At 33.1% G+C, this 20,255-nt stretch overlaps 1 protein-coding gene and 1 pseudogene across 1 annotated transcript; both read right to left on the bottom strand.

The window, feature by feature from the left end:
* Olfr1185-ps1 (olfactory receptor 1185, pseudogene 1) lies at positions 2,223-3,134 on the bottom strand (annotated as a pseudogene).
* On the bottom strand, positions 14,552-15,487 carry Olfr1184 (olfactory receptor 1184). Its single transcript, NM_146823.2, has one exon. The coding sequence runs from the start codon at positions 15,485-15,487 to the stop codon at positions 14,552-14,554; it is 936 nt and encodes a 311-aa protein (NP_667034.1).
* Between the last annotated feature and the right edge of the window lie 4,768 nt (positions 15,488-20,255).

Raw genomic sequence — 20,255 nt, 5'->3', positions numbered from 1 at the left:
TGTGTTGTCTACATACATCTTCCTCACATGTCTCCTTTGACATTATCTGTCTTTCTCATTTTCAGCTTCTAGAGTTTGACTGAAGATAGAAAGTAAATTTTAACACTTTAAAAACATCAAAGTTGGAATAATTTATTTTTAATATTTGTATGTTTTTCTACATAATAATTACAAAAATTATTGAATAAAGCATAATGTTTTAGCACATATACAACATGTAATGACCAGAATAGGGAAAAGGACATATTCTTCATTGCACACACTCATAAGAACTTCTTGTACTGGTAACTTTTCTACCAGCTATTCTGAAATACCTAGTTATTTAGAGAATTTCAAGATTATCGCACTACGCTGTATGAGAATATCAATAGAGGGCAGATGATTAATTGGTTTTTATTGGTTGTAATCCACATTATTGTGAAAAACAATTATGGCAAAATAACTTCAATAAGGAATGTCTTATTTAGTTTACCAATTTGAAGATATGGCTCATTATAGCAGGTGGGTCAGGATGGTAGGTATCCTGTGTACCTAATCTCAATACTTCCATATCTACATGTCTTCTTAGACAGTGTCTGTCTTTTTCATTTCCAGATCCTCAATATTAGGTTATTATAGAGTGTAATTTTTCACACTTTGAGAATATCAACCTTTTGGACACTTTATTTTTAATATTTGTATATATTTTGTCACATAATAATTACAAAATTATTGAATCTGTGAGAAACATGAAATCTTCTTCCTATATAATTATGTCCAGAATACTGCAGTCTATAGAGTTGTATTAGCACACTTAAGGTGTGTCTTCCTACTTAATCAACATATGTTATAGCATCCATCACAGGGATGCCTGTGGTGATTCTAGACCATGTTCAATGGTATTCAGCATAACATTTGCATTGGGGCATTCAAATTGAGCATGTATGTTTGGAATAGAGGCTTTATTATATATCTGGGGAATTTGAAACTCTGCTTTACCTAAGACTGAGAAGAATCTTGTGAAACTCTGTGAGCTTGAATTTAAAGATTGGTAAACAGTCCTTTTTTAGTATATGAAGTTAGTAGGAACAATGAAAGATAAGAATTAAATATATACCTGTTTCTGACAGTTTAAGAAGTGGTTATGTTTAAAAATCATCATGGGTATTAAAAACAAATCATAAAGATGTAGAGTGATACAATTATGGATATTTATGTGATACACATACAGAAACAACTAACACTAGTGGATAGGAGACAAGAAACTTTCTGAAATATTTTTTTTGGGTATCAATACATACTTTTCTACAGTCGTTTGTAATGAAATTGTTAGAAGTGATTTGGGTGGTCATAACCCAGTGCTAAAATAGGAAATACTCATATGACACTATATAGTCTTTTTCATCAGCCTTTATCATTTTTTTTCTTTTTTTTTGTTCTCAGTATGACTCACAAGGCCTTCAGAATATTAACTAAACCCACTCCCACTGAATTGTACTCAGCAGATTATTATCACTTAAAGGGGGACATCTGTGTTTCAGTGTAATTCATCACAATGATAGTGAAATAGGTTGATTATGCTTCATTGTGAGATGAAAGGGTCAGAATGAGTGTAATTTATAACAATATGGATTAGATTATACTAAATGAAAATATCATTTAAAACACTCATTTAGCAAAGGGGATAAACTCCAGCTCTGAATTTTATTGCTGAATATATACAATCTAAATTTTCTAGTGCTGTTTAAAGCCAACAAACAAATCATCTTCCCTCTCATTATTTTTAGTACTCATGGGGTGTTAATAAGATAACATATACCTGGTTTAAAATATTCATATAATATGCATACATAATAAATTATTAAATTTCTATCCATATATGAGATGTGAAACAAATTCTAGGTTTTAAATTTTTATTGCTTGTACTTATTCACATATTTATATTTCTGTATATGTGCACAACATGACATGTCTTAGTAGGTGGGGAGAAAATTACTGGAGGTTATTCTCTCTTTTAACCATGTTGGTGTCAGGGATTATACTCACCTCACTCAAGTCATCCAGCTTGTGGCAAATACATTTCCCCTTAAGTTATTTCGCTGGCCCCAGGTTATTACTTATACAGACATGCACATGTACATCTAATATATATTCTCAGAAATACTTTAGGTTTTCTATGTATCAAAATTAACCTCTGAAAGAGCTATATTTTAGAATCCTCATATATTCTTTATCAATGACAGTCATACTTTACCACACCACAACTTTTTCATAGCATATTTTACTTCTGAATTCCTCAGAGTGTAGATAAGAGGGTTTAGCAAAGGTGTCCCTATTGTATAAAACACAGACACCATCTTGTCTATTGGTAAAGTGATTAGTGGCCGTGTGTATATAAATATGCAGGGACCAAAAAATATGACCACCACAATAAAATGAGAAGTGCACGTAGACAAGGCCTTTCGTCTTCCTTCCGCACTATGGTTTCTCAGACAGTATAAGATGAAAATATAGGAGATAAACAGTACTATGAAACTTATCATACATATGGCACCACTATTAGACACAACTAGCAAATTTATCACATAGGTATCCATGCAGGCAAGTTTCATCAAGGGCTGCAAATCACAGAAATAGTGATCAATAACATTTGGGCCACAGAATGGTAATCTTAAGGCTAAGAAAATCTGTGCTGAAGAGTGAATACAAGACCCTATCCAGGCAATAATAACTAATATATCACAGATATTCTGGTTCATTATAGTTGTATATCTTAGAGGCTTACAGATTGCTACATAGCGGTCAATGGCCATGAGGATAAGCACGAAGATCTCCATGCACCCAAAGAAGTGAGCTGCAAAGACCTGAGTCATACATTCATTGTAGGAAATAATTTTTTTCTGTGAGAGGGCATTCACAATCAATCTAGGTGCTGTAGTTGTAGAGAAGCAAGCATCAGCGAAAGACAAATAGAAGAGGAAAACGTACATGGGACTCCCAAGTGTCTGACTCATCTTAATGGTCACCATGATGAGAAAGTTCCCTATTAAAGTCATAAGGTAAAGAATCAAGAAGACTCCAAATATTGCCTTCTGTTGTTCTGGATCCTGAGTCAATCCCAACAAAATAAATTCAGTCATACTGTTGTTATGCATCCTATCAGTGGCTATATTAGATAGGACTGGCTGAAAAATGTTTAACCTGCAAAAAAAAGAAATGATATATTGAGATAAATGTCCAAATGTTGAAATTCCTTGGTTCTACCTTTGCTGTTAAGTCTCACTTCCCTTTGAAATCCCTGAAGAATGTTTTAAAAGTTCAACATAGATACCTATCTCTCAATGAGATTTTCCTTTGACACAGAAGCTTACTGGACTGATTTCTGTTGATATTTTAAAGTGTTAAGTTTGTTCTTTCTTTGAAAGAGTGATGTGTTGATTAGGAAACTTAGGAAAAGCATATGTGTCTGTTGGGTGTGTGAGGAGAGTATGAGCTCAAACATTTTCTTTACACATTTTGGAGTGCTTTCAAAGAATATTTAGTCCATGCATGCATTCACATTTACATGCAAACGTCTGTAACAGGAAAAGCCCTACTTCATACAATTAATCACTAAGCCTAGTGATTCCATTATAACAAAATTCTCAACTGAATTCACTACCTCTTTGTTTCTATTTTCCCTGTCTCCTTTAACTCCTGGATAAATTATATTTTACAAAAATGTATTTAATCCAATTTTAATACTACCTCTTTTTTCAGTGTAGCATTTTACTTTGAAAACTTAAGAGTTTGGACAATGAATTTTGGTATCATCAAAGAAAGGTGTATTATAATGATTTCATTACATTTAGGTTTATTTCATTGTAAATGTAACATATTCTAGCTATATGTTTTATATTTCATTAGAGATTTTTTAAGTAGAAAAATGTTACTTAGAAAAGATTTATGTCCTACATACACACACATAATTATCTACTTTTAAAAATTATTTTAGGAGAAACTTATTTACTGCAATGTTATTTTTTATTTGGTTTTCTCTCTTTCTTTTTTTTTTTTTGGTTGTGTATTCAAATATTTGTGTCTCATGTGACTGAAAAAAAATCCTCAATGTAATGTTACTGCCTCATTTTTATGTATAATTTCTATATTATTATTATTATTATTAAGACAGGGTTTCTCTGTGTAGCCCTTGCTGTCCTGGAACTCACTCTGTAGACCAGGTTAGCCTCAAGCTCAGAAATTTGCCTGCCTCTGCCTACCAAGTGCTGGGATTAAACTTTGTGACTGAAAGAAATCCTCAGTGTAATGTTACTGCCTCATTTTGATGTAGAAGTTCTATAAAATTATTAGTATGTTTATAACTCATATCTTCATTTCTTTATGTGTGTTTTCATCTCTCTCACCTTTTTGTGTATTTGTGTGAGTATGTGTGTATATGCATGTGCATTTGTGACATCACAGTAATTCTCTCCCTCCACCTAGTGGGTCCAGCTAATTGATCTCGGCTTGTTAGGCATGGCAGCAACTCTTTACCTGGTGGTCCATTTCAATGGATACATGCTTTTATACTTTACAGTCATAAATATCAATTTATATTTAATACTATAACAATAGTATAATAAAAGTAGTATATTCTTTGGTGCAACTTATGCTGCTTATAATTTTTACTTTATAGATAATAACTCTACAAAAGATAATGAATTGTGAAACATAAATAATTTTAAGTTATACTAAATAAATCATCCTCATTGATAAATATTAGCTGTTTTCAATCCTTATATAACTTCATTCATTATTAATTTATTTCTCTGTACTTTATGGTTATTATGAAATCACCAAAAGCAAACAAAATATGTGAGAACAAAAGAACTGACTTTCAATAATGCTTCCACTCTGTAGAAAGAAATATGTTGAGTTTCTTATATTTTCTCCCAGAGAGATTTGAGTCTATTTGAATATGTGGTTTGTGTATCCTTATCTTACATAAACATGTGGCCAGAATTATAGGTCTGATAACTTTTCAGATAAGCTAAAGTTTATGATAACAAACTTATTTTATGATGTTATTTTCTATGAGTTAGTTGATAGAAATAAGTATATTACATTTTTTCACATGAGTTTTATAATAACATCTCACATTTTTTTTTACTATTTTCCCTGAAAATGCCACCCTTTTGTAACCCTTTTGATATATTCTTAAATAGAATTCAGCCTAGCAAAACAACAGGACTTGATAGCTAAGAATAATGTTGACTTTGTCAGGTATTATACCTTTTGCTGTAAAATCTTCTCATATCATTTAGTCCAATTTGCCAATTTGTCTATTTTACTTTAGTCCTATATCGTATCATTTATAAAATAGAAGTCATTATCTACTCTTCTATAATTATCTTTAGCTTCAATGTATGAATCAAAAGAGTCTGAGGAGATTAGGCTAATCAAAGTATACTTTATGAACAAAATCTAATTTCAAGGAAAAATGAATGTAAACCAAATAATTAAATATTTAAAGCACTATTTTGTTGCATTAGAAGAAGATAAATCATCTTCAGATAGAAAAGAATAATTTATCATATTATATAATGCTCACCAAGGAACTTAAAATTATTTAAACAGATAAATTAAAACCTGAAATGACAGAGTTTGTAGCCAGATTCTCATGTTACTTGTGAGGGAGAGGTGTGTGCCAGCCACCCTGACAAGCACACGCAAAAACCACCTCTCTGTCCAAAGAAGATAAAAAATTTCAGTACCACAATATTTATATGTAATTGTGTGTGTTTCAACCATATATCTCTATTGGGTTGCTATAAACATTAGTTCACTCAATATAAACAAGTTAGATGTGTGGCTATCCACTCCTGTTCCCCTGGTTTGCTCACTGTTATTCCTCAAGTACAGCCTCCCGTTTCATAAAAGTTTTATTTCAAGTTGTTTATTTGCTCAATTTTTTACATTGTTTTAAAAATAAATTTGTTTCCCAATGTGTCTGAAATAAAATCATCCTTAACGATCTTACTACCTTTTCTGTGGTGGTCTCAGATAGAAATGATATTTAGACTTTTATTAACAAAGTGATCAACACTACATAGCATCTTGACTGCAGGATCTCTATAATCAAGGAAAAATTGAGACAGAACATCTGAAATAATGCAGATTCCAGTGATATGAAAATTAGAGAAAAATCATTTTTATGAAAGAAATGAAATCACATTCAATGTGAATGAGAAGGAAAATACATTTCCAGGTAAACGAATCAATACAGTGGTCTGGGTAGCACACTCCAAAAACAGGAGACTTTTTAGAGATGTAAGTAGTTTCTTAGGAGAAATATGATAAAGCAAGGTAATGAATTTTGGGTCTCTTTTCATAATTACAATATAAAATTGGAGGACACAAAATGTAAGACACCCATTACTAGGATTGATTCACCAGGACTTGGTGAGATCGTACCCAGAAAAAAAGTGCTGTCATCAAGTCAGATGACCTAAATTTGATCTCACAACCTACATGATGGAAGAGACACTCATTCCTGCAAGAAGCCTTGTGACTTTCATGGGTATTCCATGAAACGCACGCACACACACACACACACACACACACACACACACACACACACAAACAAGACAGCCAGACAGACAGATAGATAGACAGACAGACAGAAATGTTATAGAAATTGAAGCAAAGATTCCCTAATCTTCTGAAATAAAAAATAACAATCACTAGTTATTTGGTGGAGTTTTATAAATTTTGTGAGTTCCTGATGAACTTACCTGTAATGAAAAGACTACGTCATTCAAGATTCCAGCATCCTCAGGCTGATGATATTTGTTTGCCTGTTCTTACATGTAAGAAAAATTAATTCAATTTTGTCATGCAAAATTGCAGATGTTAGAAGATTTGGAGCAAAAAAGCTTGTTTCTGGATCATACCTTGCAACTATGTGATAAACAAATGAGGTTTTGTAATGTGAGCAGACTCGCATCCTGTGTTTGACTTCACTGGAGTAGCTTCGAGAGGACTGGAAGTCATGATCCTCAAATACTTTATAGAGGAACAGCAAAATGGAATATTGTCCCTCTACATTATAAAAGATAATTGCATTGTTTAGACTATGGGTCTTTTGGCCCAATATTATGCAGTTATTACCTTTTAAAGTCTCATGAAATATAGTGGGAAAAATAAAAAAATCATACTGAGATGTATGCATACAAATATATATCTACATATAGAAGGATATCTCTATGGTTTTATATCTCTACCTCTATCATCCTTTTCTGTATTTTTCTCTTGCATATATTATATATATGTATATAATCCTAGGAATTCTTTAGAAAATCACCTATGGCTTAAGTCTTTCCTATGTGGTTAATCAGAAAGCAAGAACGAAGATGTAAATCTTCCTTTTACCTTCACTTTTCATACATTCTCTTCCCCTTTGCCTCTTTCCTATCACTGTTTTAAATGGACAAGTGGGCATGTGCACTGAAAGGACTCACATTCTGTAAGATAATTACTGTTCCAAAACACAGTGGTTGAGAGCCTCACTATGTCTTTGAGCATCACTGGTCCAGCCACTTCTCACCATGTGCACTCCATGCACGCCATAGAAACATACTTTCTTAGACAGACTTTTTCTCTAAAAGTTCCATATGGTGCGTCCTGATGATTTTTTTTTTCTCTTCTAAAACATCTACCCCATATTTTTCTATGGAGAGAGAGCACAATGCAAATACCATCTTCTCAGCAAATCCTGTCTATATTTACATAGTCAAGTGCTTGAATTACAAATACATATCTGCTATAAGGTTTTTGCATGTTCAATGAGTCATGTCATCTCAACCACATCCTCCTGTCATTTTTGTTTGAGCATTGCTAATTTGTTCAGTTTTACTACTCTGGAATATAGCAAGATTGTATTGTTCCGATTTGCACATGTTATAAAATCTTGCTGTGTTTATCACACAGCTACCATACAATACACAGGAGCAGAAGTCAAGCCTTTGTGCTCCACGTGTTCTAATCCTTATATCTCTTAGAGCAATGATGTCTATTACAAATATGTAAAGAATCATCCTCAAAAGGATGACAATCATAAGATAGGAGAAGTTTCAGGAATGATTAACAAAAAATATAGATGAAGAGTATTTTATCACTGAAATTTTTTTACTCTTTGTATATGTCCTGACACCAAACCCATAGGATGAATTGGAAACAGAATATATATATATATATATATATATATATATATATATATATATATATATATATATATATATATATACCAAACTCCATCAGCATCAGATTCTGTCACAGCAGCATCAATGCAAACTGACTGTCTATTTACAGGAGCCACACCAACTCTTGTCCTGACTCCACACTTTGCAAATAAGTCTGCAGGTACCCCAAGTCATAGTCTAGTCTCTCAGATGCCAGTGGAAGATAAAGAAATAAAAACTAATACCAAGTTCACATCAGTGTATAAAAGTTGACTCTGTTGCATTAGGTTTTAAAGGATTAAACATGAAAATGAGCTGATAGTGAATGGGAAAAAAGATAAATAGTTTAATTAGATTTTAAATCTTACCCTTTCTTTTGAAGATAAAGTCTGTTTCCAATACATTGCTCATAGTTTACTCTCTGTGTTTTGATTTAAAGTAATGATGAATCATATACAATATAATCAGCACCATGTAAATTGATGAACTGAGTCTTTACAACATAAATTATATATTAGATCCATCCAATCTGGCTTTTAGGTGTAGAAACTATGGGGAAAGATGAAACTTCACAATCCTGTTGAAGACTGGAGTTGACTCAGCCACGAAGACTGAAATATTGGCTAAAACAAATCTTCTCTGACACTTAAATAACTCCACTAATATTCACTTTACTACATAAGAATATTTTCTCACACTGAAATTTTTTCTGGTAGATTAGCATTAAACATCTCCTTTTTTTGCCACAAAATGTTTACAGATATATGAAGGCATTCACACATGTCTAGTCTCCAGAGAAAGCAAGCACCTGCCCCCTTTTCACAAGCCCCTGAAGCGTTTGGTAAATGAGCAATTTCACAGAACTAGTCCACAATCATAGCAACTACACAGCCAATTATTCCCAGCAACTGATGTCACAGCCATTTCACCTTTCTGTTTCTTAATTCTTATTGCATAGTATTTACCAAATACTTTTTTCAATGATTCTGTCACAGTCACATTGAAATTTAGACCATAGAAGAAATACATTAAATAAATTTTTGGAGTGACAGACAAATCCTGAGCCTATTTAAAGATTTGAATATATATGATGAAATTGAGTTTTAAATCTACCACTTGAATCTGGAGCTCTTGAAGCATTTAACTATTTTTTGAAATGTATGTATTTATTTATTTATTTATTTATGTCCCAAATGCTGCACATCGTACTAGTCCCTCCCTCACAGAATCCCTACCCCCAATCTTCCCTCTCCCTCTCCTCTGAGAGGATGATACTCCCCTTAATTATCCTAGCAGGGCTCTGTCAGATTATGAGCATTCCCTCTCACTGAGGCCAGAAAGGGTAGCCATGATGACTGAGATGCCTGTCTGTTACTTATGTGGGGAGTGGGAGTGCAGGGGTTGGGGATCTTTGGTTGGTGGCTGAGATTCTTAGCGCTCCTGGGGTTCCGGGTTTGTAGATCCTATTGGTCTTCTTGCGGGGTTCCTGTCTACATCTGGGCCTTCAATCCTTCCCCAAACTCGTCCATATGTGTTCCCTACCTCTGTCTAATGTTTGGCCGCGGGTATCTGCTTCTGTTTTAATCAACGTCTGGGTATAACCTCTCAGAGGACAGTTATGCTATGCTCCTGTATGCAAGTATACAGGGAATCAGAAATAGTGTAAAGAATTGGTCCTTGCCCATGGAACATGTTTCCAGTTGGCCGTTCCTTCAGTCTCTGCTCCATCCCTCTGTTACTTTCAGAGAAGAATTTTTGGTTAAATACTTGTGGGTGGCTTGATGCCCCTGTCCTTCCACTGGAAGTCCTGCCTGGTTACAAGAGGTAGCCTCTTCAGGTTCCATGTCCCTACTGCTAGGTATCTCTCCTAAGATGACCTGCATTGACTTATGGGAACCTCCCTTAACACAGGTCTCTGGGACTTTCTGGAGATTCTCACCCCTTCACCAAACTTGAGGCAGTTACATATTTCCATTCGTTCTCCTACCCTCTGGGCCTCTCTCAGGCAATTTCCTGCACAAGCCCCTGATCCCCACTCAACTCTTCCCCCTACCTCCTCCAGTACTCTCCCTCCTTCTGCCTCCTATGATTACTTTTTTCCCTTTCCAAGTGTTATCCAAGCATCCTTGCTTGGTACTTTCTTCTTGCTTAACTTCTTTGGGTATGTATGGTGTATCATGGGTATTCTGTACTTCATGGCTAATACCACTTATTAATGAATAAATACCATGAATGTCATTTTGGATCTGGGTTACCTCACTCAGGATGATATTTTCAAGTTTCATACTTTTGTCTGCAAAATTCATAATGTCCTTATTTTTAATAGTTGTACAATACATTGTATAAATGAACTATATTTTCTGTATCTACTCTTCAGTTGAGGGATATCTTTGTTATTTCCCGTTGATGGTAATTAGAAGTAAAGTAGCTGTAAACATAGTAGATTACTTGTCCTTAGGATATAGTGGAACATCTCTGGTTATACACCCAGGAGTGATATACTGGATCTTCCAGTAGAACTATTTCCAATCTTCCATGAAACGGACTGATTTCCAGAGTGGTTATACAAGTTAGCAGTCCCACCAGGAATAGAGGAGATTTCTCCTTTCTCCACATCTTCACCAACATGTGATGTTCCTTGAGTTTTTTATCTTTGCCAAAATGATGGGTGTATAGTCTAGGGTTGTTTTGGTTTGCATTTCCCCGATAACCAATGATATTGAACATGTCTTCAAAAGCTTTTTGGTCACTTGAGATTCCTCTATTGAGAATTCTGTTTAGTTCTGTACCCTAATTTTAATTGGGTTATTTAGTTTCTTGGAGTCTAACTTCTTGAGTTCTTCACATATTTTGGATATTAGCCACCTATTGGATATAGTGTTAGTGAAGATATTTCTCCATTTATAGGCAACCATTTTCTCCTATTGGCAATGTCCTTTGCCTTATAGAAGCTTTGCAGGTTCATGGGATCCCATTTTCAACTCTTGATCTTAGGGGCTGAGCCATTGGTGTTCTGTTCAGGGAACTGACCTCTGTACCAATGCACTTGAGGTTCTTTTCCATTCTTTCATCTATTAGGTTTGATATATCCAGTTTTATGTTGAGGTCCTTGATCCACTTAGATTTGAGTTTTGTGCACAGTGATAAAATCATCCAGTTAGACCAGCACCATTTTCTGAAGATGCTTTCATTTTTCCACAGAATGATCTTGGCTTCTTTGTTAAAAATTAAGTGTTCAGCCAGGCAGTGGTGGCATATGCCTTTAATCCCAGCACTTGGGAGGTAGAGGATGCTGGATTTCTGAGTTTGAGGCCAGCCTGGTCTACAGAGTGAGTTCCAGGACAGCCAGGACTACACAGAGAAACCCCGTCTCAAAAAAAAAAAAAAAAAAAACACGTTCATAGGGATGAGAGTTTATTTCTAGGTCTTCAATGCTATTCCATTGATTGACTTGACTTGTCTCTTTCTGTACCAATACCATTCAGTTTTTAGCACTGTTGCTCTATAATAAAGCTTGAAGTGTGAGGTGGTGATTCCTCCAGATATTATTTCATGGTTTAGGATTGTTTTGACTATCCTGGATATTTACTTTGTTTTGTTTTGTTTTTTGTTTGTTGTTGTTGTTGTTTTGTTTATGGTTTACATATGAAGTTGAAAATTTATCTTTCAAGGTCTGTAAAAATTGTATTATCATTTTGATGGGTATTACATCGAATCTGTAGATTGCTTTTGGTAAGATGGTCATTTTCACTATGTTGGTCATACTGATCCATGAACATGGAAACTTTTCCCATCTTCTGATATCTTCTTCAAATTTTTTCTTCCCAAAGTTGAACTTCTTATCACATAGATCTCTCGCTTTTTTGTTTAGAATTACACCCAGATATTTCATATTATTTGTGACTATTGAGAAGGATGTTTTTTCCCTAATTTCTTTCTTGGCCCATTTATTATTTGCACAATTGAGGGCTCCTGAGTTTCAGTTAATTTTGTATGCTACCACGATTCTGTAGTTATCAGCAGTTCTGTGGTAGACTTTTGGAGGTTCCTTGTGTGTACTATCATATCATATGCAAATAGGAATACCTTGATTTCTTCCTATCATCTTGATCTCCTTTTGTTGTCTTATTGCTCTAGATAGAACATCAAGTAATATATTAAATAAATAAGGGAAAGTGGGAGGCCTTGTCTTGTTACTAATTTTAATGGAATTGCTTGAATTTTCTCTCCATTTAATTTGATGGGGGCTATTGGCTTTCCACACAACCCTGGAGTTTGAGCTTAGAGGGGATCTTAAGTAGTTCATTAAAAAAAAATGATAACATTATAGTCAGAGACACAACTAAGATCAGATACTTTATCTGTATGTACAAGGCCCTGATCTAGTCCACAGGACCACACTCATACATACCCATACACAAATCACACAAATTTTTATTAAAGTATAATCATCTACTATGACAAATTTTAAATATGTTATAGTAATATCAATAATATTGATGAAATACATTTTGATATGCTAAGAAATTAATATTACAACTTTTAAAAATTTTGAAAATGCAGTAAAAGAAACAAGTGAACAGAAAAGAAGAAAGAATGTAAAGGAATACTATTTTTATTTTATTATAGTTATGTAAATATTATTTACTTATGATAAAATGACATATTTAAAATCTATGTTAGAATTTGGTCAAATATGTTTTATTTTCACTTAATGAATTTTATATATTTTCTCTGCTGTCATTCTTTTTTGTGGAGTTATTTTATATTATCTTTTACATCCTTTACTAAATACTAAAAAGAAATTGTTCCACACTAGTTTAAGTTCTTCAAAACAAATGTGAAATCACACAATGTGGTATGTTGGCTTCTATGTTATTTTAGCTCTCTTTCTATAATATTTTCTAAACCTTACATATGGGAGTGATTTGTAGACGTATCTACAGAGACGGGACTCTACAGTGCTGACTTTTTATTGGGAGCAGTTTTCATTAATTCTTTTTGTATTTTGCAGTTTCCTTGCTGACAGGTAAAGACTGCATTTACTTGTGTATATAAAGAGAAAGTGCAGATTATTTTTAGGGTTTTAACTGTTTTAGTTAAGTGATAGCTGCAGGTTGTTCTCAATATCCATGACTTTACTGAGTAATAAGCTAGGTTTTTGTTACTAAATACCATTTTCCTCTTATGAAGTGGGTCTTATGTCCAATTAGAGAACTGTTGTTTATTGCCATGGTATACCTGCCACTACTGTATACTTACATTATTGAGTCATGCTAGCCATTGATGTGATTCATAGGTATTATAGATGAGTAGGACTGTTAGTTGCTTACTTTGAAAGTTTATTTTGTTCCTTCTGGAACCAAGAAGGCTAATTCTCAGTGAGGAAACATTCAGGTCAGCTCATGCCCAAGGGTCTCTGTGTACTGTTTCTCAAGTGCATGGCCCTTTCATCAAAAGGCAATTGCTTCATAGAATAATCCTTCATAGAAGGAGAAAAAGAGTAAAGCTTATGTTTGTAACAGAGGGTGATGGATTATAACTGACCTGACATTAGAATGAATGCTATTTGCATTCAGGAAAGGAATGTTGACAAGGGACAGAGAAGAGAGGAGACAAACAACTGAGTGAGAAATAAGACTAAAGCATACAGTCTTACATCTATAAAAACATCACAAAGAAACTTTTCAATACAATAAAAGAGACCAAAACAATAATCACCTTAAAATTTTTAAACAGAATATAGTTTCTTAGTTCTTTCCCATCAGAACTTGAATAATTCTTGGACTATATTTTTAGGTCTGTCTTGTATGAAGTGATTTACTCAAGTGTGGGTTTTGAGAGTCTTGAACTAATAAAGATTTTCTGTAATGGCATGAAAATCTATTATTTTTCATCTGGATTTCCCACAGTTTGAGTATGTTTGATTAGAGAAATACCATGATATAATTTACTCAAAATTGTCATCATACAAAATTTATTCACATATCTTATTAGAATATGAAACATTATTAATAGCATTTATTTGACAATAATAACCATCAATTTAATTTCTGAATTATCCTGAAATATTTTTTATCATCATGTAAAAATCCAAATAAAAAAATTAAGATTCTAAAAGTGCTGGAAATTTAGTATGCTTTGTAGTCACCATTGCATCACCCCCAAAACTTTAATATGAAAGACATTAATCATTCTCAATTTCATAGTAAATTTTCATTTTGTATTTTCTAATTCCATCTACTCTTCCCTTTTTGAATGAGTAGTTGATATTCAATAGTTAAAACCTTGTAGTTCTCCTTGTTTTCAGAGCCACTCTTATTACTATATGAGTTTGTTTAACATACGGCAAATTAACTATGTTTCTCTTCTGAAAACATGTTTTGACACCAAACCTTTTTCATTGCCTTTTTCATCTCTGTATTTCTTAAAGTATATATGAGGGGATTGAACATAGGAGCAATGATGGTGTAAAATAGAGCAAAGATTTTGTCCTCAGGGAAAGTGGTAGGAGGTCTAAGGTAAGCAAAGATGGAAGGTCCAAAGAATAAAATAACCACAGTGATATGAGATGCACAGGTAGAAAGGGCTTTGTGTCTTCCTTCTGCAGAGTAATTCCTTAATGTGAACAGTATAACCACATATGACCCGAACAAGACAACAAAGGTTACTAAAGCAATCAGTCCTGAATTGGCAACCACCAGGACACCAGTGATGGTGGTGTCGGTACAGGCAACTTTCAGCAAAGGGAAAATGTCACAGTAGTAGTGGTCTATTTCATTGGGGCCACAGAAAGGCAAGCAGATTAGCAAACAAAACTGAGACAAGGAGTGTGCAGCACCACCAACCCAAGAAGCCCAGATCAGGATATGGCACCTGCTTCTGCTCATGATGACCATGTAGTGGAGAGGCTTGCAGATGGCCACGCAGCGGTCAAAGGCCATGGCTGTTAGGATTAAGATTTCAATCATTCCAAAGAAGTGCATGGCAAAGACCTGTAGCATGCAGTTTGTATAAGAGATAGTTTTTCTTCTCACTAGAAGATCTCCAATCAGTTTGGGTGTCACACAGGAGGTATAGAAAATGTCCATAGAAGATAAATGACTGAGGAAATAGTACATGGGTTGGTTAAACAGAGAACTACATCTAATGGAGATAAGGATCAGCAGATTCCCACACAAGATGGCAAGGTAACAGAATGAGAAGAAAAGGAAGCAAAACACCTCAATGTTCCGCTTAGAAGACAGCCCCATAAGAAGAAATTCTGATATGTTCCTCTTACATTCCATTTATTATACTCTGTGCAAGAATACTTATCTATGGAAAAGAGAATTTCAGAAGCAACAATTCAGTTGAATCACAACCATATAAACATTACTGAAAAATCATAGATACTTTTCTAACAAACCATAGAAGGTAATCAATTTACTAAATTAATTATTTAGTTGCTGCTAAATCATATTTGTTTTGTTCAATAGATTTTTTATTATTTTTTTAAATATCCTAATCATTGATAATATAAGATGATATTTTATTAATTTTTAAAAGATATGTTAAAATTACTAAATCTCTCCAATTGTATTATTTTTATTTACAATAATATGAAACATCAAAAATTAATAATATGTAGAGAATTTATTTCCTTTACTATTTAAATTATATAGTTTATATATACAAAATTTTTACTTTTTAGATCATTTTGTTCTCAGAGCATATAATAAAATTTAATTATCTATAGATAATTTTAATTGAATATACTTTATACCATTATAATAAGGAGGTATATAATTGTTAAAATAATCCACTAATATGGTGACAAAAACATGAAAGGATGAGAAATTGATTTATAGTTAAGAGAAATATACCATGCTGGCTATGCAACAAGACACTTAAAGCTTTAAAAATACAGTGACAATTGCTAATTTTCACAATAAATATAAATAATAAAAGTATTTTTACTTATAGAATTTAAATACAAATGATGTGCAGAGGTAAACCCTAGTAACATTAATGGTGGTACAAACAGATTAAAAAAAAAAAGAAAGAATTCTGCTGAAAATGTGGTAGGCCAGGGCCAATAATCAATAAACAAATAAAAGCAAAAATATACAATCTGATTGCAAATATGGTATGAACAAAGAATTTGCACATACTTTTTATGAAGATCAAATTAAATGTCTAACAAAGCATTTTTTTACTTGACTCTCAAGTATATACAAACCATATATCAGTGTGACCTTATGCGCAGGAGTAGGTAGACAACACAAAAAGAAAAAAAAATCCTCAGTGTTAATTGTATGGACATTTTTTTCCTTTGCCTTTATTTTAGCATATATTTTATCACATTGGCCTTATGGTCATTTTTATTTTCATGGTTTTGTATGAATGTGTTTCTTGTTTCATTTTGTTTTAGTTTCATATTTGTTTGTTTGAAAGAGAGAAAGAAAAAGAATATAGAGTTGTGTGTGGAGAAAGAGATGGAGAGGATCTGCAAAGAATTGGAGGAAGGAAAAAAAGTGCCCAAACTATAAACATTTTATCAATAAAATTTATCTCACCTATATGTATAAATATCATCATTTCCTCACTTACATTTCTTATTCAACTGATTCTCTTTGGAGAAGACATATCTGATATATAGCAGTGAGTAAAATTACCATGACAATAACATGAGAGGTGAGACTGGATTGCAATAGACTACTTTAGCAGAATTTATGAGGATAAGCATTTGATATATAATTGGTTTGCCTTAAAACTGCTACACTCACATGTGGAATGGGAGAATGCATAGCGATGTGAATAATGTCATGAAAGAGGCATGTTAGAAGGGACTCAAATTACATTGTTTTTGACAGACCCAAGTCTTTAAGAACAGACAGGAATTAGACATTTTTAAGAAGTATATAAATATATTATAAAACTGATGGTAAAACTATGGAATAATCAAATAAAGTAAATTACTCATTTTCTGTCAGTGAATATTGTATATCAGCTAATTGCAAATAACTTTGCAAGGTACTGTTCATCTGCCTCATTTGTCCTTACAGAGTAATATTTACCACCAGAGCAAATAAGAGATTTTGAACTTCATCTTTTCCAATCTTTATTCTTTATATTTTACATAAAACCTAAAACCATAAAATAAAATATTTTTAGATGGCTAAGATTATAGTCATGTAATATGAACTGGAATAATATGTTTACCTTATATATATCATGTTTATATAGTTTATGTTATACTGCTATCCATGATTTATTCTGTAATTGTATGTAAGATTATTTTGAATTTCTGCACTCACCAAAGTTGTTTTCAGATCATAAGATCCTCAGCTTCTTCAGATTTAAATTTCTTCATCAATTAGACTATAAAAATTAATGATTTATGCATGGAAGTAATAAGACACCCATGAAACATGTATATGCCAACTGCAGACAGGAGATACAACCACAGAAATTATTGACCTCTTATTATATACACTTTCTATGAATAGATAAATAATTACTAACATGTCATAAAATCAGACATAATATTGCATTTAGATATGTTGAAATTATTGAAAACAATGGAATAATATTCATACTAAGAAATCTGAACATGTATGGATGTGAACAGCTTGAGTAGAAATATAAAAGTAATTTAATGATACTATAACTGTATAATTGTATAATATAAAAACTCAGTAAACATTCTAATTTTAATATTTTATGATTTTGAAATGGTCTTTTGGAGAAATGAGTCCTTTTCCATAGTTTGAATTTTTGTAAATACTTGAAATACACAAGGACTGAAGTTTTAATATATTATCTTAAAATTCTGTTTGAAATACATATTCAACAAAATACTGAAATATATTATTATATTCTTGCTCAAATTCTGATGACAATACCTGATTGGAAGTCCTTAAATAAGAAATGTAACTGTCAACAGATATATTGATGTTACAATAAAAGTTGTAAGAAGATTTACCTGTAAATGAATTATGGATGTTTTTCAAGATTTCTGTATGCTTCTTCACAAACTTATCTTCTTTAGTTATTCAGCTAGCTGACCTTGCACTCATATAAACATGTAAAATAAAACACTATAAACTAGAATTGATTTAATTTCACGAAAATATCTGGGCTGTTTTCTTCCTGTACAAAATGAAAATGCCACTATGCTTTAAGGAAAGTACTGTTGTCATGACTCTTGACTTACACTGCAATATTTGTTGAATCTATAAAAGCATGATGTAACATTTCATTGATACAACTTCTTTGTACCTACTCTTTACACAAAGATTAAAACTATGTGCAACAAAATATCATGCATACATATATGCTAAGTTTTAGGATTCTTATGCCTATGGACCATAAAAATAAAACAAATAACACAGAACAGATCATGACATCTTCCTTTAAATTTCACTGTGTTTTATTTCCTCAAGAGCCTGCAAAAATGATGTTCACAATGCAGCAGTAGTGGGAAACCTTTGTATTACTTAATCCTCTTGTGAATTTTATGGATAAAACGCACTTTCATTTTTTTTTAGTAGCCATTCCCTGAATATTGTGTCTCTAGAGACCAGTACTATTTTTTAAATCTGGAGATGTTTAAGAAATTCTTCTTCTGTGTAATTTCCTCCTCTGTAAAACACTAATTTTTACTAGTTGGTAAAAATGTAAAAAAAACCTGTTTGTTCTTCATTCGCTGAATAATTTTTGGTATGAATAACAAAAAAACAGAGATAAGAAGATAGACACATTGTATCAAAATACTTTGCAGATCTGGTTGTTAAAGAAAACTAAAACTTTGTCATTGAGAAGTGATAGATAAAGATAAAGAAGAAAAAATTCTTACCATTAAATTTTGACAGATTAAGAACAAAATCAATACATATAATGTACTATATATTACTTTTTCATGTAATAATAATATATATACTTACATTACACACACATATAATGTTTGTGTTTGTATAATATTTTCTATACATCTATACAAATATGAACATATATGGGTGCACATGGTATTGTTATGTTTTCAATACAAAATTTTCTCAAAAACATGATGTTCCAAATCACTATTAACTAAGACTTTTGAGGATCAAAATCTGAGCTGATATCTACACAATCTTGAGCCAAAAGTAATCCTTAATATTGGAGAGAAACTTTTTTTTCCATTTTTTTATTAGGTATTTAGCTCATTTACATTTCCAATGCTATACCAAAAGTCCCCCATATCCACCCACGCCCACTCCCCTGCCCACCCACTCCCCCTTTTTGGCCCTGGTGTTCCCCTGTACTGGGGCATATAAAGTTTGCAAGTCCAATGGGCCTCTCTTTCCAGTGATGGCCGACTAGGCCATCTTTTGATATATATGCAGCTAGAGTCAAGAGCTCCGGGGTACTGGTTAGTTCATAATGTTGTTCCACCTATAGGGTTGCAGATCCCTTTAGCTCCTTGGCTACTTTCTCTAGCTCCTCCATTGGGAGCCCTATGATCCATCCATTAGCTGACTGTGAGCATCCACTTCTGTGTTTGCTAGGCCCCGGCATAGTCTCACAAGAGACAGCTACATCTGGGTCCTTTCAATAAAATCTTGCTAGTGTATGCAATGGTGTCAGCGTTTGGATGCTGATTATGGGGTGGATCCCTGGATATGGCAGTCTCTACATGGTCCATCCTTTCATCTCAGCTCCAAACTTTGTCTCTGTAACTCCTTCCATGGGTGTTTTGTTCCCAAATCTAAGGAGGGGCATAGTGTCCACACTTCAGTCTTCATTCTTCTTGAGTTTCATGTGTTTAGCAAATTATATCTTATATCTTGGGTATCCTAGGTTTGGGGCTAATATCCACTTATCAGTGAGTACATATTGTGTGAGTTCCTTTGTGAATGTGTTACCTCACTCAGGATGATGCCCATCAGGTCCATCCATTTGGCTAGGAATTTCATAAATTCATTCTTTTTAATAGCTGAGTAGTACTCCATTGTGTAGATGTACCACATTTTCTGTATCCATTCCTCTGTTGAGGGACATCTAGGTTCTTTCCAGCTTCTGGCTATTATAAATAAG

Source organism: Mus musculus, chromosome 2 (assembly GCF_000001635.26).
Source record: "Mus musculus strain C57BL/6J chromosome 2, GRCm38.p6 C57BL/6J".
Classification (NCBI taxonomy): domain Eukaryota; kingdom Metazoa; phylum Chordata; class Mammalia; order Rodentia; family Muridae; genus Mus; species Mus musculus.
Note: the sequence above shows the minus strand (reverse complement) of the source record. Positions and strands in the feature narration are given on the sequence as shown.